The following is an 18,122-nucleotide window of genomic DNA, read 5'->3' as shown; positions in this document are numbered from 1 at the left end:
AACCTTTCGTCAACCTCTCTCCTATCATAGACCTTCCCTTTTTTTCTCCCCATCGCCCCCTCACACCCCATCCCCTTTCATTTGTTCAAAGCCTATTACATTTTTACAGTTCTGATGAAAAGTCACAGACCTGAAACGTCAACTCTGCCCACAGATGCGGTCTAATCTACCGAGTATTTCTCACACTTTTTAAATTTATGTCCTAATGTCTCCTTATGTGGCTAAGTGCCAAATTTTGTTTGATAATACTCCTGTGAACTGCTTTGGCACATGTTACTACATTAAGTGCAGTATATAAACATAAATTGTTGTTTTGAATGCAATACATTAGTTTCCACTCCTTGTTTATTGCATTTTTGTCCATCAGACAATGCCTGACCTTCATTTTCAAAAGAACTACATGTTATTTAATTTTTATTCAAACAAAATATCCAGTCAGATTTCCAATATTAGTAGTATTTTTATTTTATTATTCCTTGAACCGTTGAATAAAATCTGATAAATTGAGCAAATCAATCTGAGGAACATCATGAAAGTGTTGATGTAGGTGATTCATGACTCACATTAACACTACTACTGCTTTATCAAAAAGCACCATTTTAAACATCAACAAAAGGCTCCTGATGAAAAAGAGGCTTTTATTTTGCTTTAATTATCCTGTCTCCGGCATTATTGTTGTCTCTGATCTGTTATCACTATCAATATAGGCCAGATTTTTCACAGCAATGTGTTTAGATTATATAATGGATCAACAGCTCTTGGGCAGGCACAGTTTGACTGGTACCACAGGACAACACGTTTAGAAGTAAAATGTTTAATTAGCTGCAAGATTGTTTGAATTAGAGTCAAAAATCCAATATTCATTCTTAACCTCCATGAAGAATTTTTTTTACTTAACCAGAGTTTCAGGAAATATAATTCCATTGTACAAATTTCAAGGCTAGATATTCCAGGTCACCTATTGTTTTTTCTGAGGGAAACAGGGACAGAAAATTGTATCCTTAACCTCCCCTTCCCAGTGACCAAGCTCAATGGCATACTGTCCATATACAGGCAGATGAACATAAACAGCATATAAATGATGGAAATAAATACCCCATTTCCTGTCCAAGTATTTGTATCAGTGGAACACCAGATGCAAGACCTTGGACATCAGTAATAAAGAGATTAGTGAATAACTCAAAATAAATTTATCACACGACTGACCACTATGGCAGCCTAGGTGTTTCACTACCCAGGGCCGGGATTCTCCCCTACCCGGCGGGGCGGGGGGTCCCGGCGTATTAGTGGCGTGAATCACTCCAGCGTTGGGCCTCCCCAAAGGTCCGGAAGTCTCCGCACCTTTAGGGGCCAAGCCCTCACGTTGAGGGGCTAGGCCCGCGCCGGAGTGGTTCCCACTCCGCCGGCTGGTGTGACCGGCCTTTGGCGCCACGCCAGCCGGGGCCGAAAGGAGTTCGCCGGCCATGCGCCGGATCATCAGCGGCTGCACACGTCATACTGGCACATGCGCAGGGGAGGGTTCTCTTCCGCCTCCGCCAATGTGAAGACCATGGCGAAGGCGGAAGAAAAAGAGTGCCCCCACGGCACAGGCCCGCCCGCTGATCGGTGGGCCCCGATCGCGGGCCAGGCCACTGCAGGGGCACCCCCCCGGGGTCAGATCGCCCCGCGCCCCCCCCCCCCCCCCCCCCCCCAGGACCCCGGCGCCCGCCCACGCCGCCAATCCCGCCGGTAAGAAAGGTGGTTTAAACCACGCCGGCAGGAGAGGCTAGTCAGCGGTGGGACTTTGGCCCATCGCGGGCCAGAAAATCACCGCGGGGGGCCCGCCGACTGCCGCGGGGGGCCCACCGACCGGCGTGGCGCGATTCCCGCCCCCGCCGAATCTCGGGGGGCAGAGAATTCGGGACACGGCGGGGGCGGGATTGATTCCGGCCCCGGGCAATTCACCGACCCGGCGGGGGGGGTTGGAGAATCCCGCCCATGGTCTGGAAAAGAAAAACAAATTTGTTTTTATTTTCTATTTAACAAGCAACTCACAGACAAGCACCCGAGACTGCCAGTAGGCAAGAGGTACCAGGTCAGGCAGTTTGCTGTCACATGATATGGCAGGCCAGGTCTTGGGGCCTGCTAGTGTATATGGTGTGGCAGGGCCAAGAAACTGCCAGATGTGGGCAGTCTCAACATGCATGCTCTTAGTGCGGGCTTTCAGGATTTCCACCACTATGATGTGTCACACATGGGATTGCTAGCTGCAGTCCTTATCAGTGCCCTCAATTTGGCAGGACACCCTGGTATAAGGGAGGGTCTACATCCACATTATTAATGAACCAGGGTGCAGAATTGATCTTTTCTTGATGAATAGAATTTTTTCCCCAGTAGAAATGCATCCCAAATGTAAAGTCTAGGTACTTTTCTTTTATTATAAGAGTGAACCCTAAAAGGACTGCGATGTACCATTGCTGCTTTTCATTTTGTTTTGCTAATTTACTGTGAAACTGAGCATGATTAAGCCTTATTAATCTAACTAAGTACTGACAAACATCCCTGGTGTCTTAACATTAGCATTTTAATGTGACCAATTAGAGATATAATTTTGTAAAGCAATCTTTTGGAGTTGTAGTATTTGTTGGCCTTGAAATTCTTTGCCTTCTGCCATCCCATCATTTCCAGGAGATCCTTAGTTGTCTTTTAATGATAGGAAACTCCATCTGCCCAATATAAGTATATGACTGCCAATGGATAAACATGCCCTATGTCTGGAGTGACCACTCTAAGCTGGGATGGGACGTGGAGTGTCAATGAGGTTGAGGTCACCAAATGAGGTGCGATTCCACAAGGGCAAAGATGTGCAGGTTTGGTGGATTGGCCATGCTAAATTACCCCTTAGTGTCCAAAGGTTAGGTGGGATTACAGGGATAGGGCAGGGGATTGGGTCTAGGTAGGGTGCACTTTCGGAGGGTCGGTGCAGACCCAATGGACCAAATGGCCTCCTTCTGCGCTGTAGAGATTCTATGATTATGCATTCTAAGATTCTGTGACAAATGTGGACTTAAACACAAAGACACCTTTTGTTTTGACTGTATTTGCTGCCACCTCAACTGCAGGGGGACGCATTCACTGCACATAGTTGCTGTCAATGCAGGTGTCACTATTTAGGCTTCTGTCCCATCACTTTGTTCTCACACTTACATTTCCATCCTCGGCCTGTTGCAGTGTCCCAAGGAAGCTGAATATAAGCCCGAGGAACAGCATCTCTTCTTCCGATTAGATAGTGGCCACTGTTGAGATTGTGTCTCAAGAATTTTGAAGGTGTGCTATGTATGTGGTTGAGTTTCTCACACAGCGAGTGCGATTTCAGTATGAACAAGAGCCATCAGCTATAAGAGACATCTCAAAGAAGATTTTGGCATATTAGAAAATGTTATGAAGGATGTTCCTGTTATTCACAACTTACAAAGCAATCAACCTATCTGGCTGCATCACAGCCTGGTATGGTAACTGCTCGGCCCAAGACCACAAGAAACAACAGAGAGTCGTGAACACAGCCCAGTCCATCATGCGAACCCACCTCCCATCCATTGACTCTGTCGACACCTCCTGCTGTCTTGGGAAAGCGGGCAGCATAATCAAAGACTGCTCCCATCTGGGTTATTCTTCTTCCATCGGGCAGGAGATACAAAAGTCTGAGAAAACTCACTAACAGGTTCGAAAACAGCTTCTTCCCCGCTGTCACCAGACTCCTGAATTGGACTGAACTGATCTCTTCACACATCTTCTCTACTGAGTAGTACTGCACTGCATTTGCTTCACCCGTTGCCTGTGACTATCTACTACATTGTGTCTTGATGTATGTCTTATGTTTTTTTTCATGTATGGAACGATCTATCTGGACTGTATGCAGAACAATTCTTTTCACTGTACCTCGGTACACATGACAATAAAATAAATCCAAACCCAATAAGTTACAACTACTATAAGAAAATGACTATTTATAAAGTACCTTTAACATAGAAAAAATATTTGAAGGACTGAGTAGAGAATTCTTTAAGCTATCAACATGTACTGTCTTTCTATATTTTCTGGCAACCACATTTTGCACATTAAGATACTATGAACAATAAATGGATGAATAATCAAGCAATCTATGTTTGGTTATGTTGGTTGAAAATATAATTTATTTAAGGAATTTTTGGAAAATGTCAATTTTCCTGCCATGGAGGTGTGAGCAGAATGTCCCTTCCTGTTGGGGTGCTTCAATAACAGTGATAAAAGTTTCCATTGCAGCCATTTGAAGCACAAATGCCAAACAGCATGAGGGACACTTACAGATCTACCTGAATCCAGGAAACAATGCTACAGGCAGGGAATGCAAATTGTACAGCCTGCAGCATGGTTTCTCAAGCTTGAATGGCTTCAAAGTGATTTGAAGCCTCCCTTTACCCTTTTCAGCTTACTGTTTGCAATGGAGCTGCTCTGGGATGCATAATTGATACACAAAGATGCTTTGGAGAGAGAGAAACCTTGCTGAAAGATCCTTCTGTCTGCAGGAAAATTGATTTTCATAATATAAAGGCCAGTAAATGGAAGGTAAATATATTATTTTCTTCTATAAAAAGGCAGGGGGAAATATTTGGGGAAAAAAAGTATTTCCATTTGAAGATCTCCTTTGGCATCAAAAGTGCATTTAATTTGGAAACCCATCAAATGTAAATGAACAATTTCACAAGGTAAAACTTTGAACTGAAATCTGCAAGATCAGCCGTATTCCAATTCACTTTGTACGCTCTTCAGATTTTTGTGTCTGACTATCTCTTCCATATGGATCAGTTTTATGTAAGTGAATGAGCATCAGCTCAAAAATGGCAGGCGATCTGATGTTTTTGGACTCCTACATATCAGGAAAATTGCCTATGTAATAGGTAACAATGCTCTCCGGTAGACCATTTTTCACTCATACTATTTATACTGAAAGTATGCTCTTAGATTTAGCAATAAGCCATCCTCTGCAAAATTGTAAAGTGGGTTTAGAAGAAATCCAAAATCTCACAGAAAAAAACAGTTTCAACGTGCTTACAGACATCTGAGGTTACCGTAAGTATTTTGTCCCCACTTGTGAAAGTGAGAGTATAATATGCTAGTCACCATATCGCTCGAAAACGAGGAGGATTTTACGCAGCATGAATACTAAAATCACTGAAAAAAATAGTTTTTCTGTATATATTGTCCTTTAAAAATGAAAAGCAATGTAGAACCTTAACACACCACCAGGACATCACATTGAATGCTTAACAATCATTGAATTAATATTTAATAGTAACAAAGGCAAGATCACTGCAAAATTACCATTGTGTAAAGGTTTATACATTTGTTCCGATAGTTAATTCCCATAGTAATATATATCTTTATCACAACCATAGTTTCAAATTAACAAAACCTGAGACATTACTATTAAAATTTTATCCGATAATCATCAATCTGCAAAGCTGTATCTGGACCGTGTACTGAATCAAACGTCCACGGTTTAATTTAAAATGAACTTAACATTGTTGTAGTACCACGTAATACCCAGTTGGTGGCTCTCTTTGACTATGTGTTCACACCTACTCACCAGCATAATATTGTACGGCCTGCATGATTTCAAAATGGCACCTTTAAAATTTAGAATGCTACCAGACATTAAAACTGACTCGTAGTGCAATGACTGTCTAGGAGACAGATCAGACCAGACAGTTGGACAAGACAATGAGTAGCACACAGCATTAACCGTTATCAGAATACATGAAAACCTTTGTTTCATCAAATATCCAATTATTTTCGGTTCTAGCACAGCAAAAAAAAACACTAAATTCATCCATGATGATTATAAATGGTACCACACGACCGCACATCATATGTATATTCTGATTTTTAAAGTTCTGATTTATTGTTCCCTACCTCGTTCATTGCAAGGTTATATTTGGTTTTCATCGTCGTCAGTTCAGCATGCACCCCTTCTAACTGAAACTTGGTCTCTTCCGCCTGGTAGAGATGGAAATAAAATGTAAATTTAGAAGGACGAGATGTGCTAGAAGGAAACCGAGACAAACAAGAACTTTCTGCCATTGCACTCCCCCACATGCTTGGGTTCTTCTCTTAATTAAAACCATTAATCAGATGACATGAAATTTCAGTTGTGAATCTGACACTACACACGGACAGCTGACACATGTCAAAATGAAACCTATGACCCATACTGTTAGATTCCAAATGCTCACTCTTTCTAGGGCCCCACAACTGTGTCCAAATAGCACTCACAACTGCAAACTGGATGCATACTGCTCCCGTTAAGCACTGAAGGTGGGATTTGCAGCATTAAGTCACTGCTAATATAAGGTGGACTTAAGACCAAGGATTGACATTCAACAAATTACAGTATTTAGTCACTAAAGCAGTGATGGATTATGCAAGTGAGCATCACTTTACTACATTCACCAAGCATGTTTTTCAACTGCTTCATTCAAATATTTAATGAGGTTGGGCGCGATCCAATGGCTCAGGATGCAATGAGGTCGGTAGTTACAAAGCTCCTTATACTTATCTTGTGATCTTGATCCCACCCACAATGGGTGGGATCCAGGTTTGCATAAAGTGTGCAGTTAAGCTTACTTAAATATGTTCATGACGGAGTTACCCAAGGCGCGGGATTTAACAACCTTACCTCGGAGATCCCAAGCAGGCGCCGTTTAGCACTGGTTTCCACAAACGTGGGCCAGGCGTACTGGCACTTTCGGGGGGGGGGGGCAGTCTCCCAGATGATTGGGGATCCCTGAGTGGTTGTGCTCTGGACAGGGTGGTGCCTGGGCACCCTCTGATGCTGTGCCACCTGGCAGTTAGAATCATAAGAGTTTACAGTGCAGAAGGAGGCCATTCGGCCCATCGAGTCTGCACCGGCCCTTGGAAAGAGCACCCTGCTTAAGTCCACACCACCACCCTATCCCCATAACCCAGTAACCCCACCTAACCTTTTGGACACTAAAGACAATTTAGTATGGCCAATCCACCTAACCTGCACAAATGTTGACTGTGGGAGGACACCAGAGCACACGGAGGAAACCATGCAGACACGGAGAAAACGTGTAAACTCCACACAGTCAGTCACCTGAGCCGGAATTGAACCCGGATCCCTGGAGCTGTGAGCCAGCAGTGCTAACCACTGTGCCGCCGTGCCCAGGGTGACACCGGCAGTCTGGCAGCCTTGCAGCCAGGGATCTAGATGGCACTGGCAGGGGCACTGCCAGGGAGCCAGGCTGGCTAAGCCAAGGTGCCCAGGTGGCATCTTGCCCATTCCATTGATCTGGCCCGGGGATGCCCTGCCCTTATGAGGTGGGGTGCAGTTGGCTCGAGGACCCCATAATTACTAAGTTGGGGCATTGGGCGGGTCCGGAGGTCGAGGTGGAGGATCCAGAGATCAAGCTGAGCTCGTCAGTGCAGGAAGTGAGCCGAAATGCAGTCTTGGTGGGACGTTCCTCGCCGAGGCTCAGGAATGAAGCAGAGTCCCGTTTAATAGAAGGGTCGTTACATCCGGCTAAACACCCAAAACGAGACTCCGTTTCATTTCCATTAAATCGCACCTGCTAAGTTTTAAAGATTTCCCTTAATGTTATTATTGATTAGGAAAAGCAAGTGGAGTCTTCTCATCAAAAGCGAGGACAGTCAATTTTGCATACTAAATTTTCTCATATTTTTTGATATGTGTGAACAAACTACAAGATTTTAATCTAATAGAGCGGGTTCAGGTGCATACTAAACCATGATCAGAAAGCTCAAGTAATTTCTGAAACCCAATATTAGATGACACATCTTTAACAAATTCCTAAATCATATTTTAAATAGCAGTTGCATTTATCAAAACATGTTAATGAATTTTAAATACAGAATTATGCATTTTTGCGTTCTACTTAACTACATTTTGTCAGAAATTTCAATTTCTGTTTATCATCGGCACGTAGTACCAAATCTTGACATCCTCTACTTTATGGTATTTGAAGAGTATTAAAATACATGCTGCCACTTGGTCGAAGAATGCCAGAAAACAATTTGCAGTCAGTTAAAACAACATGTACAAAAAGATTCCTTTGAGTAAACATAGGGCATATTTTAGAATTGCAACATGTTTGTTATTTGATATAGATTAGAAGTATCAATCCTATGAGAGACCTTGCTTTCTTAGGTATTGTTTTATATCTGCTTTACTTCCGCAGGTTTATTAAAAAGTCCCATGGCACATTCAAAGAAGAAGATATTTCTCCCAGTGTCCTGACCAATATTTCTTCCTCAACCAAACTCACCAAGGACAAATTAAACAAGTGAGAGCACTAATTGGAGTGCAATCCTCCACCATGCCATGTTAGCTTAACATTATAACAATTGCACATCTCTTCTTTTAGGCTTTTCCATGCCTGATTGATGTTCTGTCAGTACAAAGCTGCAAAAATAAACCTTTTTGTTAATCATAGATATCATAGAATTTACAGTGCAGAAGGAGGCCATTCAGCCCATCGAGTTAAGAGCTCCCAACTCACCGAGGAGGCTCCAGACAATCCACATCCAACAAGCTGCTCTGAAAACTCTGCTCATATTTTGACAGCTATGCTGAATTCACCACAGCAGCTGAGACAAGTCACAAGATTGAAAGACAATCAGCAACATTTCTTTAAAACAGTTAATTTTCCCCATCTCCGGCTATTGATGGATCCTTCAAAGAATTCCAAGATCTGAAACTACATCGTCGTCAAAAAACTATCAGTTTCCCCTTGGGCCATACCTTGTTTACCTTGGGATGTATTCTCCGCAGCCCCGTGCCGAAATCGCGTTTGGCGTGGGGGCAGAGAATTGATGTTTACACGAGAATTGGGCCCAGCGCTGCTCCCGCGATTCTCCGGTCCCCGGAGAATCGTTCGCAGCAAATCTCGCGGCATGGCTGGGGGCCATTGTCAGAGGCCCTCCCAGTGATACTCCGGTCCCGACCGTCCGAATTCCCGACAGCCTGGTTCAAACCTCATCTGGTCGGTCGGGACTCAGTCTGTGGCCACCCTGGTGGGGGAAGGGGGAATCAAGCACCAGGAGAGGCCTTATGGACAGCCGGGGCGGCGATCGGGCTGGTCATATGGAGCGGTGTGGGGCAGATCGGTGGGACCTTGTTTATTGGTCCAGGTCCGCCAGCTGAGTCCGTCATCGCATCTGGCGCGGCTGTTGGAGGTCCAGACTTGGAACCGGAAGTGCGGGGCCTGTATCCGCAGCCAAAACTGCGTGAACCTCCCTGGGTCCCTGCCAGCCCCTGCAGGTAGGTGAATTGTTCTTTATTTTTTGGAGGAATGTCTGGAGTGAAACACCAGCGTTTTTACGCGGCGTGGCCACATAGCCCCATTTTTGCAGAATCCAGCCTCACGTTTTGAGTAGCTGAATGGCCCACTTGTACTTCATATGTAAACAAGGGCAAAAATATTACCTCTGCCCACTTTCAATCGTGTAGATAATTATTATGTAGTTGAGCTGCATAAAATTATTACTACATTTGCCTACATAATCACTGAGAGCACTTTTAAATTATCATGTAAAGTAGTTTGCAATAATTATAATGGCCACGCTCTTCTGTTCAGTGGCCATATTGGATGCATTGCTTCTACCCATGAAGTCTTTTTGACCCCTGACGATCCTACCCATTTCATCCAGGATCGTCTAATCCCAGCTGCAGGTGTGGGCAGCGCAGCCCCTCCAGAGGAAATGCAGTGAGCGAAGGAGGATCGAGGAAAGGAGCGGACATTTCACTCGTTTAGGACATTAGCTGCCATATTTAGGTAACTTTTTAAGTCCAAGTCTTGCAACGAATGAGTGGAGGTTAGTGAATGGCTGAGTAGATGAGCAAACAAATGGATAAGTAGATGAGTGGGTGACATGGGTAGGTCCTGGGTGGGGAGGGGAAGCCGGGTCTGGTCAGGGAGTTAGTCGGGTTGGGTCTGGTGAGGGGGTTGCATGGGCATGGAGGTAGGCATAATTAGATGTGATCGGGCTGGGGGGTTGTGCGTCTGGTCCGGGGGTGTAGTTGGATGGTCGTGCAAATAATCGGGTGGGGAGTTCGGGGGCGGGAGGGGTTAGCCCAATCTGGTTGGGAGGTGTAGTTGAGTTTGGTTGGGGGTATTCGGGTAGGGTATTTGGGTCATATCAGTGAGGGAGTAGCGTGGTCAGTTGCAATGCTCCGTTTCAGTTACACAGCTGTTAGACCACCTATTAAACTGCCTACCATTTCCTGAGTTGGTATCCTTTATAGTCTTGTGTATCTGGCCCAAATCTCTGCCTGAGCTCAGGGTCGGTGACATTCATGGGAGGGTGCCGGGCAGCAGGGAATCCAAAATGAAATGAAATGAAAATCACTTATTGTCACAAGTAGGCTTCAAATGAAGTTACTGTGAAAAACCCCTAGTCGCCACATTCCGGTGCCTGTTTGGGGAGGCCGGTACAGGATTTGAACCCGCGCTGCTGCCCTTGTTCTGCTTCACAAGCCAGCTGTTTAGCCCACTGTGCTAAACCAGCCCCTGAAGCTTGCAATTCACGTATGTGTCTTGCGCCAGGACTTTGCAGGGTCCTGCTGGGCACCTCCTCATGTACGTCACACATGTCCCATCCCTGATGATCATGCAAAGTAGTTTGCAATAATTATAATGGCCACGCTCTTCTGTTCAGTGGCCATATTGGATGCATTGCTTCTACCCATGAAGTCTTTTGACCCCTGACGATCCTACCCATTTCATCCAGGATCGTCTAATCCCAGCTGCAGAATAGTTGGGCCAATATGTTGCAAAATAAATCAATTTTTTTGTTTCTTGTACAACCGTATTCAAAACATCTTAAAAAGTTATGGTAGGTTTCTGTAGTGTACTTTAAGTAAAGTTCCCTGCTATTATTACAAAATATTGTAAATGATAATGGCAATGAGATGTAATATTCCAAGAACATTCATGATTAGTAATCACTTGGAATAGTAAACAAATGATGTTGTGACGTTGTAATATGTCAAGCCGTGTGTGTCATACTGGGTTCTGAATTGAAGGCTCTTGAGTGGGAAAGAGACCTAGATGTCGTAGTACAACAGTTTTTTTTTAAAAGCTGAATATTAGTGCCGAGAGGTTATAGTGAAAGCAAATAGACCATTCCTGGACCCCTCAGATGGACTGAATTTTCAATCCGAGGTTGGGAATCCGATGCCTGGAATATTTCTGGTTTCCTATATCACATTATGTCAACATCAGTGATGCAATGTGATTTTGAAATGTAACCTGCTAACTGGCCTCCAAGTGCATTTGGTGCCCAATTAGTGGCATGAGAAACTAGACGTCTGGAAGAGGGTCTTCGGAACTCAGAGCCCTTTGAAGAAGTGAGTGGGAACCATGACTGGGCTTGTCATTTCCCAAGGAGATGGCACAGCAGGGTTTGCAGAGAACCAGAATCGGCATGTGTCCACAGGTGGTACCAAAGGTCCTGAAGCCTGTCTCGATGAGTTAACCAGGAGGACATGAGTCCAATGTTGTAAGAGACAATGATCTAATAAAATCTGGAAAGTTGATTGGCAAGTGACATCCAGATTACTGGTCCATGTAGCAGCATGTACATTGGTCAATACCGGGTCTAGTACAGCCTGTTCTTGTTGATCCCAGAAACTGCTGCTCTAAGAAACTAGCACTTACATTGTCAGAGCAATTCCCCAGTAATGGCCATTACCGGGGTATGACTGCAGGACGACATAGGTATTGGAAGGGTCCATGATATTTAGGAAGGACAGGAAGCTGGAAAAGGTGGAGAGGCGGTTATGTTAATGAAAGATGAATTTACCATAATAGAAAGGGATAATCCAAGTTCAGCAAACCAGGATATAGAAGCGGTTTGGGTAGAGGTGAGGAATGATAAAGGCAAGAAGTAACTTGTGGGAGTGGTGTATAGGCCCCAGTAATCACAAGGTGAGACGGAGTAACAAAGAAGAAATAATGGGAGCTTATCAGAAGGATACGGAGATTATCATGGGGATTTTAATTTACATACAGACTGGAAAAAAATCAGATGGGCTAAAATAGCCTAGATGAGTAATTTATAGAATATTTTCAGGATAGTTTCTTAGAGCAGCAATTTCTGGGACCAACCAGAGAACAGGCTATACTAGACCCGGTATTGACCAATGAGATATGATTAATTAATGGCCTCATAGCAACTGTGCCCTGACGTAGTAGTGATCATATATGAAAGAATTTTAAATTTAGTTTCAGGGAGACAAGAGGGACAAAGGCTAATACTTTAAACTTAAACAAGGGCAATTGAGAGGGCATGAAAGCGGAGCTAAGGAAAGTGAACTGGCAATTTGGGCTAAGGGATAAGATGCAGTAGCAGACGGTTAAGGAGATATCTCAGAATATGCAGAGTTTATAATTCTGCAAAGATGGGTGGCAGGTCAGAAGATTGGACAGAAAATAAAAAACAGCAAAGAATTTAGGCTGCATGGTGACACAGTGATCAGCACTGCTGCCTCACAAGCCAGGAACCCGGGTTCGATTCCAGCTTTGGGTGATTGTCTATGTGGAGTTTGCATTTTCCTTCCACGTCTGTGTGGGTTATTTTACGCCAGTCTTCACTATAGAGGATATGAGTAATATCTCAGAAATAGCTGTAAATTAGGGGTTGAAAGGGAGGCAAAAACTCGGGAAACTGTGGGTTGACAAGTGCCCAGGTTCTGATGAATTTCATCCCAGGGTCTTAAAAGAAGTGGCTAATCGCATACTTGATGCGTTGGTTTAACTTTCCAAAATTTCCGAGATTTGGAGAAGGTTCCATTAGATTCAAAAAAGAAAGGGAGACAGCAATCAGGAAACCATAGACCACTTAGCCTAACATTTGTCAAAGGGAAAATGTTAGAAGCCAATACTAAACACCTTGGGCGCAATTCTCCGGAAATATTTCCAAGTGTGGCAGCGAGCAGGAATTTCCAGCGAGGCTGGCAACGCATTTCAACATTAATTGGGCCACATAACAAGGCCTCATGGACTTCTCGCCACAAATTTAGGCTCGCCAACTGATTCACCTGGACCACACGCACCAGCTCACCGCCAACAAGTTCAAGCAGCACTTAAGCTGCACTTGCTCAGCCAGCTCGCAACAATGGCGCCGAGAAGATTCGGGGACGCTGACCTAGGATAGCTCCTGGATGCGGTGGGGGCCAAGAGGGATGTCCTGTTCCCCCAATGGTTCCAGAGGGTGAGCCACAAGGCAGTCAGTGCTGCCTGGGCGAGGTGGCGGCTGCCATTAGTTCCAATAGTATGACCAAGAGGGCTGGCCACCAGTGCAGGAAGAAGGTAAACGACCTACACCGGGCAGCACGTGTGAGTAGACCTCAATGCCCCTCTCCCTACTATCAAGCCAGCATACACCACCCAACCCCCCAGGTGACTCCCAGCCCTCCACCCCTCAATCCTCCTCTCACCCCACCTTCACATCCCTTCTCCCACTACTGTGAACCACATGTGTGGCTAACGATGCCCTCTCTCAGTAAAAGCTCTCCCACAATCGGCGGGGAGGACCCAGACTGGTGATGGGGCGCCAGACATCAGGATCCTCACCTCCTTCGAGGAGCGTGCCCTCTAGGTGACTGAGGTGGCCGAGGACAGGGTGGTCACCCATGCGGAGACTGGCGGAAGTCGCAGAGGTGAGGAACCACTGGGCCCTATCATAGGGACCTGTTAAACATTAATAGTTATTGCCTTACTGACTGACCCATCCCTCCCCTGACCACGTCCAATCTCCCGGAGGTCCTCCAGACGACAGAGCCCGCCCATCTCGAGTGGCCCACTCTCCTGACTCAGAGGACAACACCTTGGAGGAGGGCTCCGATGATGCAATTGTTTTAGATGCGGCATAGCTGTTATCCCCACCCTTCACCAGTGCAGATGCACACATCTTGGTGGGAAATGTTAGTGGTCAGGCATCTGGGGCACAATCTGGTGAGCACCAGATTACTGATGATGTACATCAGATGGAGGCTGGAACCTCCAGGTGAGACAGCAGTCGGAGGGCTGCTGAATTCCAGGACCCAGCTGGACCCCGGCCCGATTCTGAACCTCTGGAAGTGGGTTTCCCAGAGCTGATGGAGACGATAGGGAACCGCCGGGACATTCAGAGGGAAATGTCAGCGTCTCTCCAGCAGATCCATAGTCGCTTGGGCGAGTCCCAGAGACTACGGGCACAGGAGATGGTGCCAGCAATGAGGGGTACCAAGGTCAACACTGCCAGGGTGGCAATGCAGTGGAAAGTCTGGTGCACAACGTCAGTGAAGGTGTCCAAGGCGACATGCAGTTGGTGACAGGCATGGCTGAGGGCCTCGGTAGAATGTCCACTTTGCTCGGAGATGTCACTCTGTACCAGGCCATTCTTGATGAGGGTCTGCGGGACATATCCCTTTCTCAGATGGGCATGGCCGAGGCACTGTGGAACATGCCCCAGTCGCAGATGGGCATGATTGAGGCATTACAGAGCATGTCCCAATCACCGAGGAGCATCGCTGAGGGCGCAGACATGGTGGTGTAGATACTGGGGAGCCGCCAGGGCTGGCAGAGCCAGATGATGCAGGGGCAGCCAGTGCCCGAATCAGCTGCCCCTCCGTCCCAAGGTGAACTCCAGGGCTCTATGGGCACCGAGCGAGGATGGGCATTGAGTGCCAACCTGAACCCATCCCATGGAGTGGCAAGGGTGGGCACCAGCTCCCTGAGTTCCACCCCTCAGATGAGGCCGTGTCTCACGGCCAGCACACCGGACAGGGAGGCACAGCTGTGCATGTGCCGCCGACAAGTGAGCCAGGGCCCTCCGGCCCCAGAGCCCTCAGAGGACGATCACCTGTGAATCAAAGGCCACAGGACGATCTGCCTCCACCTGAGATGTGCATCCTGGGGAGACGCCTGGATGTAGTGGCAGAGTTAGGAGGGCTAAGCACATTGAGGATCACTGAGGGCACTGGGGAGGCGGGACACCACAGGGAGTGGGGTATTGTATAGCACATTAAACTCCTTTTTGCACAACCATTATGATTCCTCTGTCACTTTCTTCCGCAATAGGGCTAACCCTCGGACCCTTTGCCCATCTCGCCAGGAATCCCCCCTTCCCCCTCCCCGTGGCTCTCACCCACCCTCAGGCCATGGACGTGTCCCCGGAGCTGTGTCCCATCCCCTGGAGATTCGGATGTTGCATGTGTGGTGTTGCCTCCCGCAGCATTCAAGCACAGTGCCCATGCATCAGGGTGTGATTGGGATGCTAGGCAATGACTCCAACATGCTACATGGCTCATCCACCCACGGGAATCCACCTGGCATGTGTGAAGTGCTCACTTAGCCACGATTGCTAATTCTCTATCAGCAATACTTTTCAGCAATGCAGCCAGAGGCCTCAACAGTCGGTGGGGGGAGGGAGGGGGTATGGGTGATCGGTGGGGCAGATGGGCGGGGACAAATGTTGTTCCCGGAACGGGGAAACACGATCCAGGGTTTACATGGTGGTGCCGCAAGCGGTTGCCACCACCTCCATGGCGGCCCACCAATGCGGAGGGTCCCCTATCCCCAGCTGAGGGTCTCCCAACCCACCGAGCACTGAGGTGGCAAACCCAGTGCCCCCGGTCTCTTTGCCTGTGAGCAATGTTGTCTACTCACTTCATTGGCTCCCCACTGAAGCCCTTCTGCTCGGTTCATGTTTTTCAAAACGAGTACTATTCGGCTGGGGAGGCCGCTGAATGACGGGAGGCCGTTGGATATGGGGTTGCTCTTGTTGATTGAATGGAAGTGAAGCTTAAGTGGTGTTAATTAGTTTCTAGCCACGCTACGGCGAGATCCCGATTTCACTTGTTGGAGCGGGCTGGTTGCATCGCAAATTGTTTGGCGCCTGGCGCGGATATCGTGTATGGCCGCTTCCGCTATTCATCGGCCCCCTTACACTTGAGTGAGAGCGCAACGAGACCGGAAAATTGCATCCCTTATAACAGGGCACTTAATAGAAGAAGATAATCAAGCAGAGTCAACATGGTTTTGTGAAAGAGAAATCATGTATAACCAATTTATTGGTGTACTCTGAAGAAGTAACATGTGCTGTGGATAAGGGGAACCAGTGGATGGTTCTCATGGAAGGCATTTGATAAGGTGCCACATCAAAGGTTATTGTGGCAAATAAAAGCTGGTGGTGTCGGGGCAACAGATTGGCATGGTGATAGAAATCAGATTTTCTGGTTAGCTATAGATAAGATAGATAAAAGTTTTAATGAAGAAATCCTGGTTGGAAAAATCCTTAAATCCTTAAGAGTAATTAACTAAATCAATGTATTAACCACGAGAGTGATAAAAAAACTGACTAGCTGGGAACTGATCAGATAAGACACTCCATTCTCACATTTTGCAAATTGCTTGAAACAGCTAGACAATTCAGGGCCAGTGAAATAAGACTCACATGCCTTCCAAGGCCAGGACAAGATCCGTTTCCTTGGTAACAGTCAGTCAGGGACATAATAACTTTTCGAAAACTGTGTTAATCTAATTAATTTTAGAAGCATTATTGGCAAGCCAGGTTATGGAAAAATACAAAATCACACAAAGACGTTTATCTCTAAAAATGACAGACAGACAGTTTGGTCGAATTGAGTGAATTATAAATTAGTTAAAGCCAATCACCGCTGTAAAGAGGGTGAAACTTTAAAGATAGTAATCTCCTTAAAAGATCAGTTGTCAGGATGAGAAAACACTTTCTATTCTGGAATCAATCTATCACTTCTGAAACCTACGCTCTGCTTGCTACTACTCAATCGCCATTTTTCTTTTGTTTAAATCACTCAGTCATTTAACAGTGTGTATTATGATTTGAAGAATTACCGAGTTGTATTTTAGAACTCAACCACTGTATTTGCTATAATGATGTGGAGATGCCGGCGTTGGACTGGGGTGAGCACAGTAAGAAGTCTTACAACACAAGGTTAAAGTCCAACATGTTTGTTTCAAACACTAGCTTTCGGAGCGCTGCTCCTTCCTCAGCTGAATGAAGAGCTATGTTCCAGAAACATATATATAGACAAATTCAAAATTGCCAGACAATGCTCAGAATGCGAGCATTTGCAGGTAATTAAATCTTTACAGAGCCAAAGGTAGGGGTAACCCCAGGTTAAAGAGGTGTGAATTGTCTCTAGACAGGACAGTTGGTAGGATTTCGCTGCATACGCTGCAGGAAAGGATGTCCCGAAGCGTGGTACATTGGCGAGACCATGCAGACGCTGCGACAACGAATGAACGGACATCACGTGACAACCACCAGGCAGGAATGTTCCCTTCCAGTCGGGGAACACTTCAGCAGTCAAGGGCGTTCAGCCTCTGATCTCCGGGTAAGCATTCTCCAAGGCGGCCTTCAGGACGCGCGACAATGCAGAATCGCCGAGCAGGAACTTATAGCCAAGTTCCGCACATGAGTACGGCCTCAACCGGGACCTGGGATTCATGTCGCATTACATTCATCCCCCGCCATCTGGCCTGGGCTTGCGAAATCCTACCAACTGTCCTGGCTAGAGACAATTCACACCTCTTTAACCTGGGGTTACCCCTATCTTTGGGTCTGTAAAGATTTAATTACCTGCAAATGCTCGCATTCTAAGCATTGTCTGGCATCTTTGAATATGTCGATATATATGTTTCTGGAACATAACCTCTTCATTCAGCTGAGGAAGGAGCAGCGCTCCGAAAGCTAGTGTTTGAAACAAACATGTTGGACTTTAACCTGGTGTTGTAAGACTTCTTACTGTATTTGCTAAAGACAATCGATCTGACTAATTTGTTTGAACTTCCTAAATTTTTATTGAAAATTGACTTTACCAGCAGACACGAAAGCTGACGAATAAAGTTTCAAATAACTTTACCAATATCGCAGTCTGGAATCTCTGTTATTTGGGAACTAAGAAGGGATAACGCATATCCAGGGTTCCGAATAGACACAGAGATCCATCACATGGATAGAGGATTAGCTGGCTAACAGGGAAAAGAGAGCAGGGGTCATTTTCTGGTTGGCAAAATGTAATGGTGTGCACAGGGATC

General features: G+C 46.0%; 1 protein-coding gene across 4 annotated transcripts in view; it reads right to left on the bottom strand.

Moving 5' to 3' along the window:
* LOC119971178 (myosin-3) overlaps window positions 1-18,122 on the bottom strand; it is a 1,049,419-nt gene that overhangs the window by 521,241 nt on the left and 510,056 nt on the right. For all 4 annotated transcript variants that reach the window (XM_038806379.1, XM_038806381.1, XM_038806380.1 and 1 more), the window contains one exon: window positions 5,932-6,015. In XM_038806379.1, the coding sequence (XP_038662307.1) occupies window positions 5,932-6,015 (84 nt within the window). The remainder of the gene's footprint in view (window positions 1-5,931; window positions 6,016-18,122) is intronic.

The sequence above is a fragment of the Scyliorhinus canicula genome, chromosome 9, assembly GCF_902713615.1.
Source record: "Scyliorhinus canicula chromosome 9, sScyCan1.1, whole genome shotgun sequence".
NCBI lineage: Eukaryota > Metazoa > Chordata > Chondrichthyes > Carcharhiniformes > Scyliorhinidae > Scyliorhinus > Scyliorhinus canicula.
The sequence above is the reverse complement of the archived record's forward strand: the minus strand, read 5'-3'. Positions and strand labels throughout refer to the sequence as shown.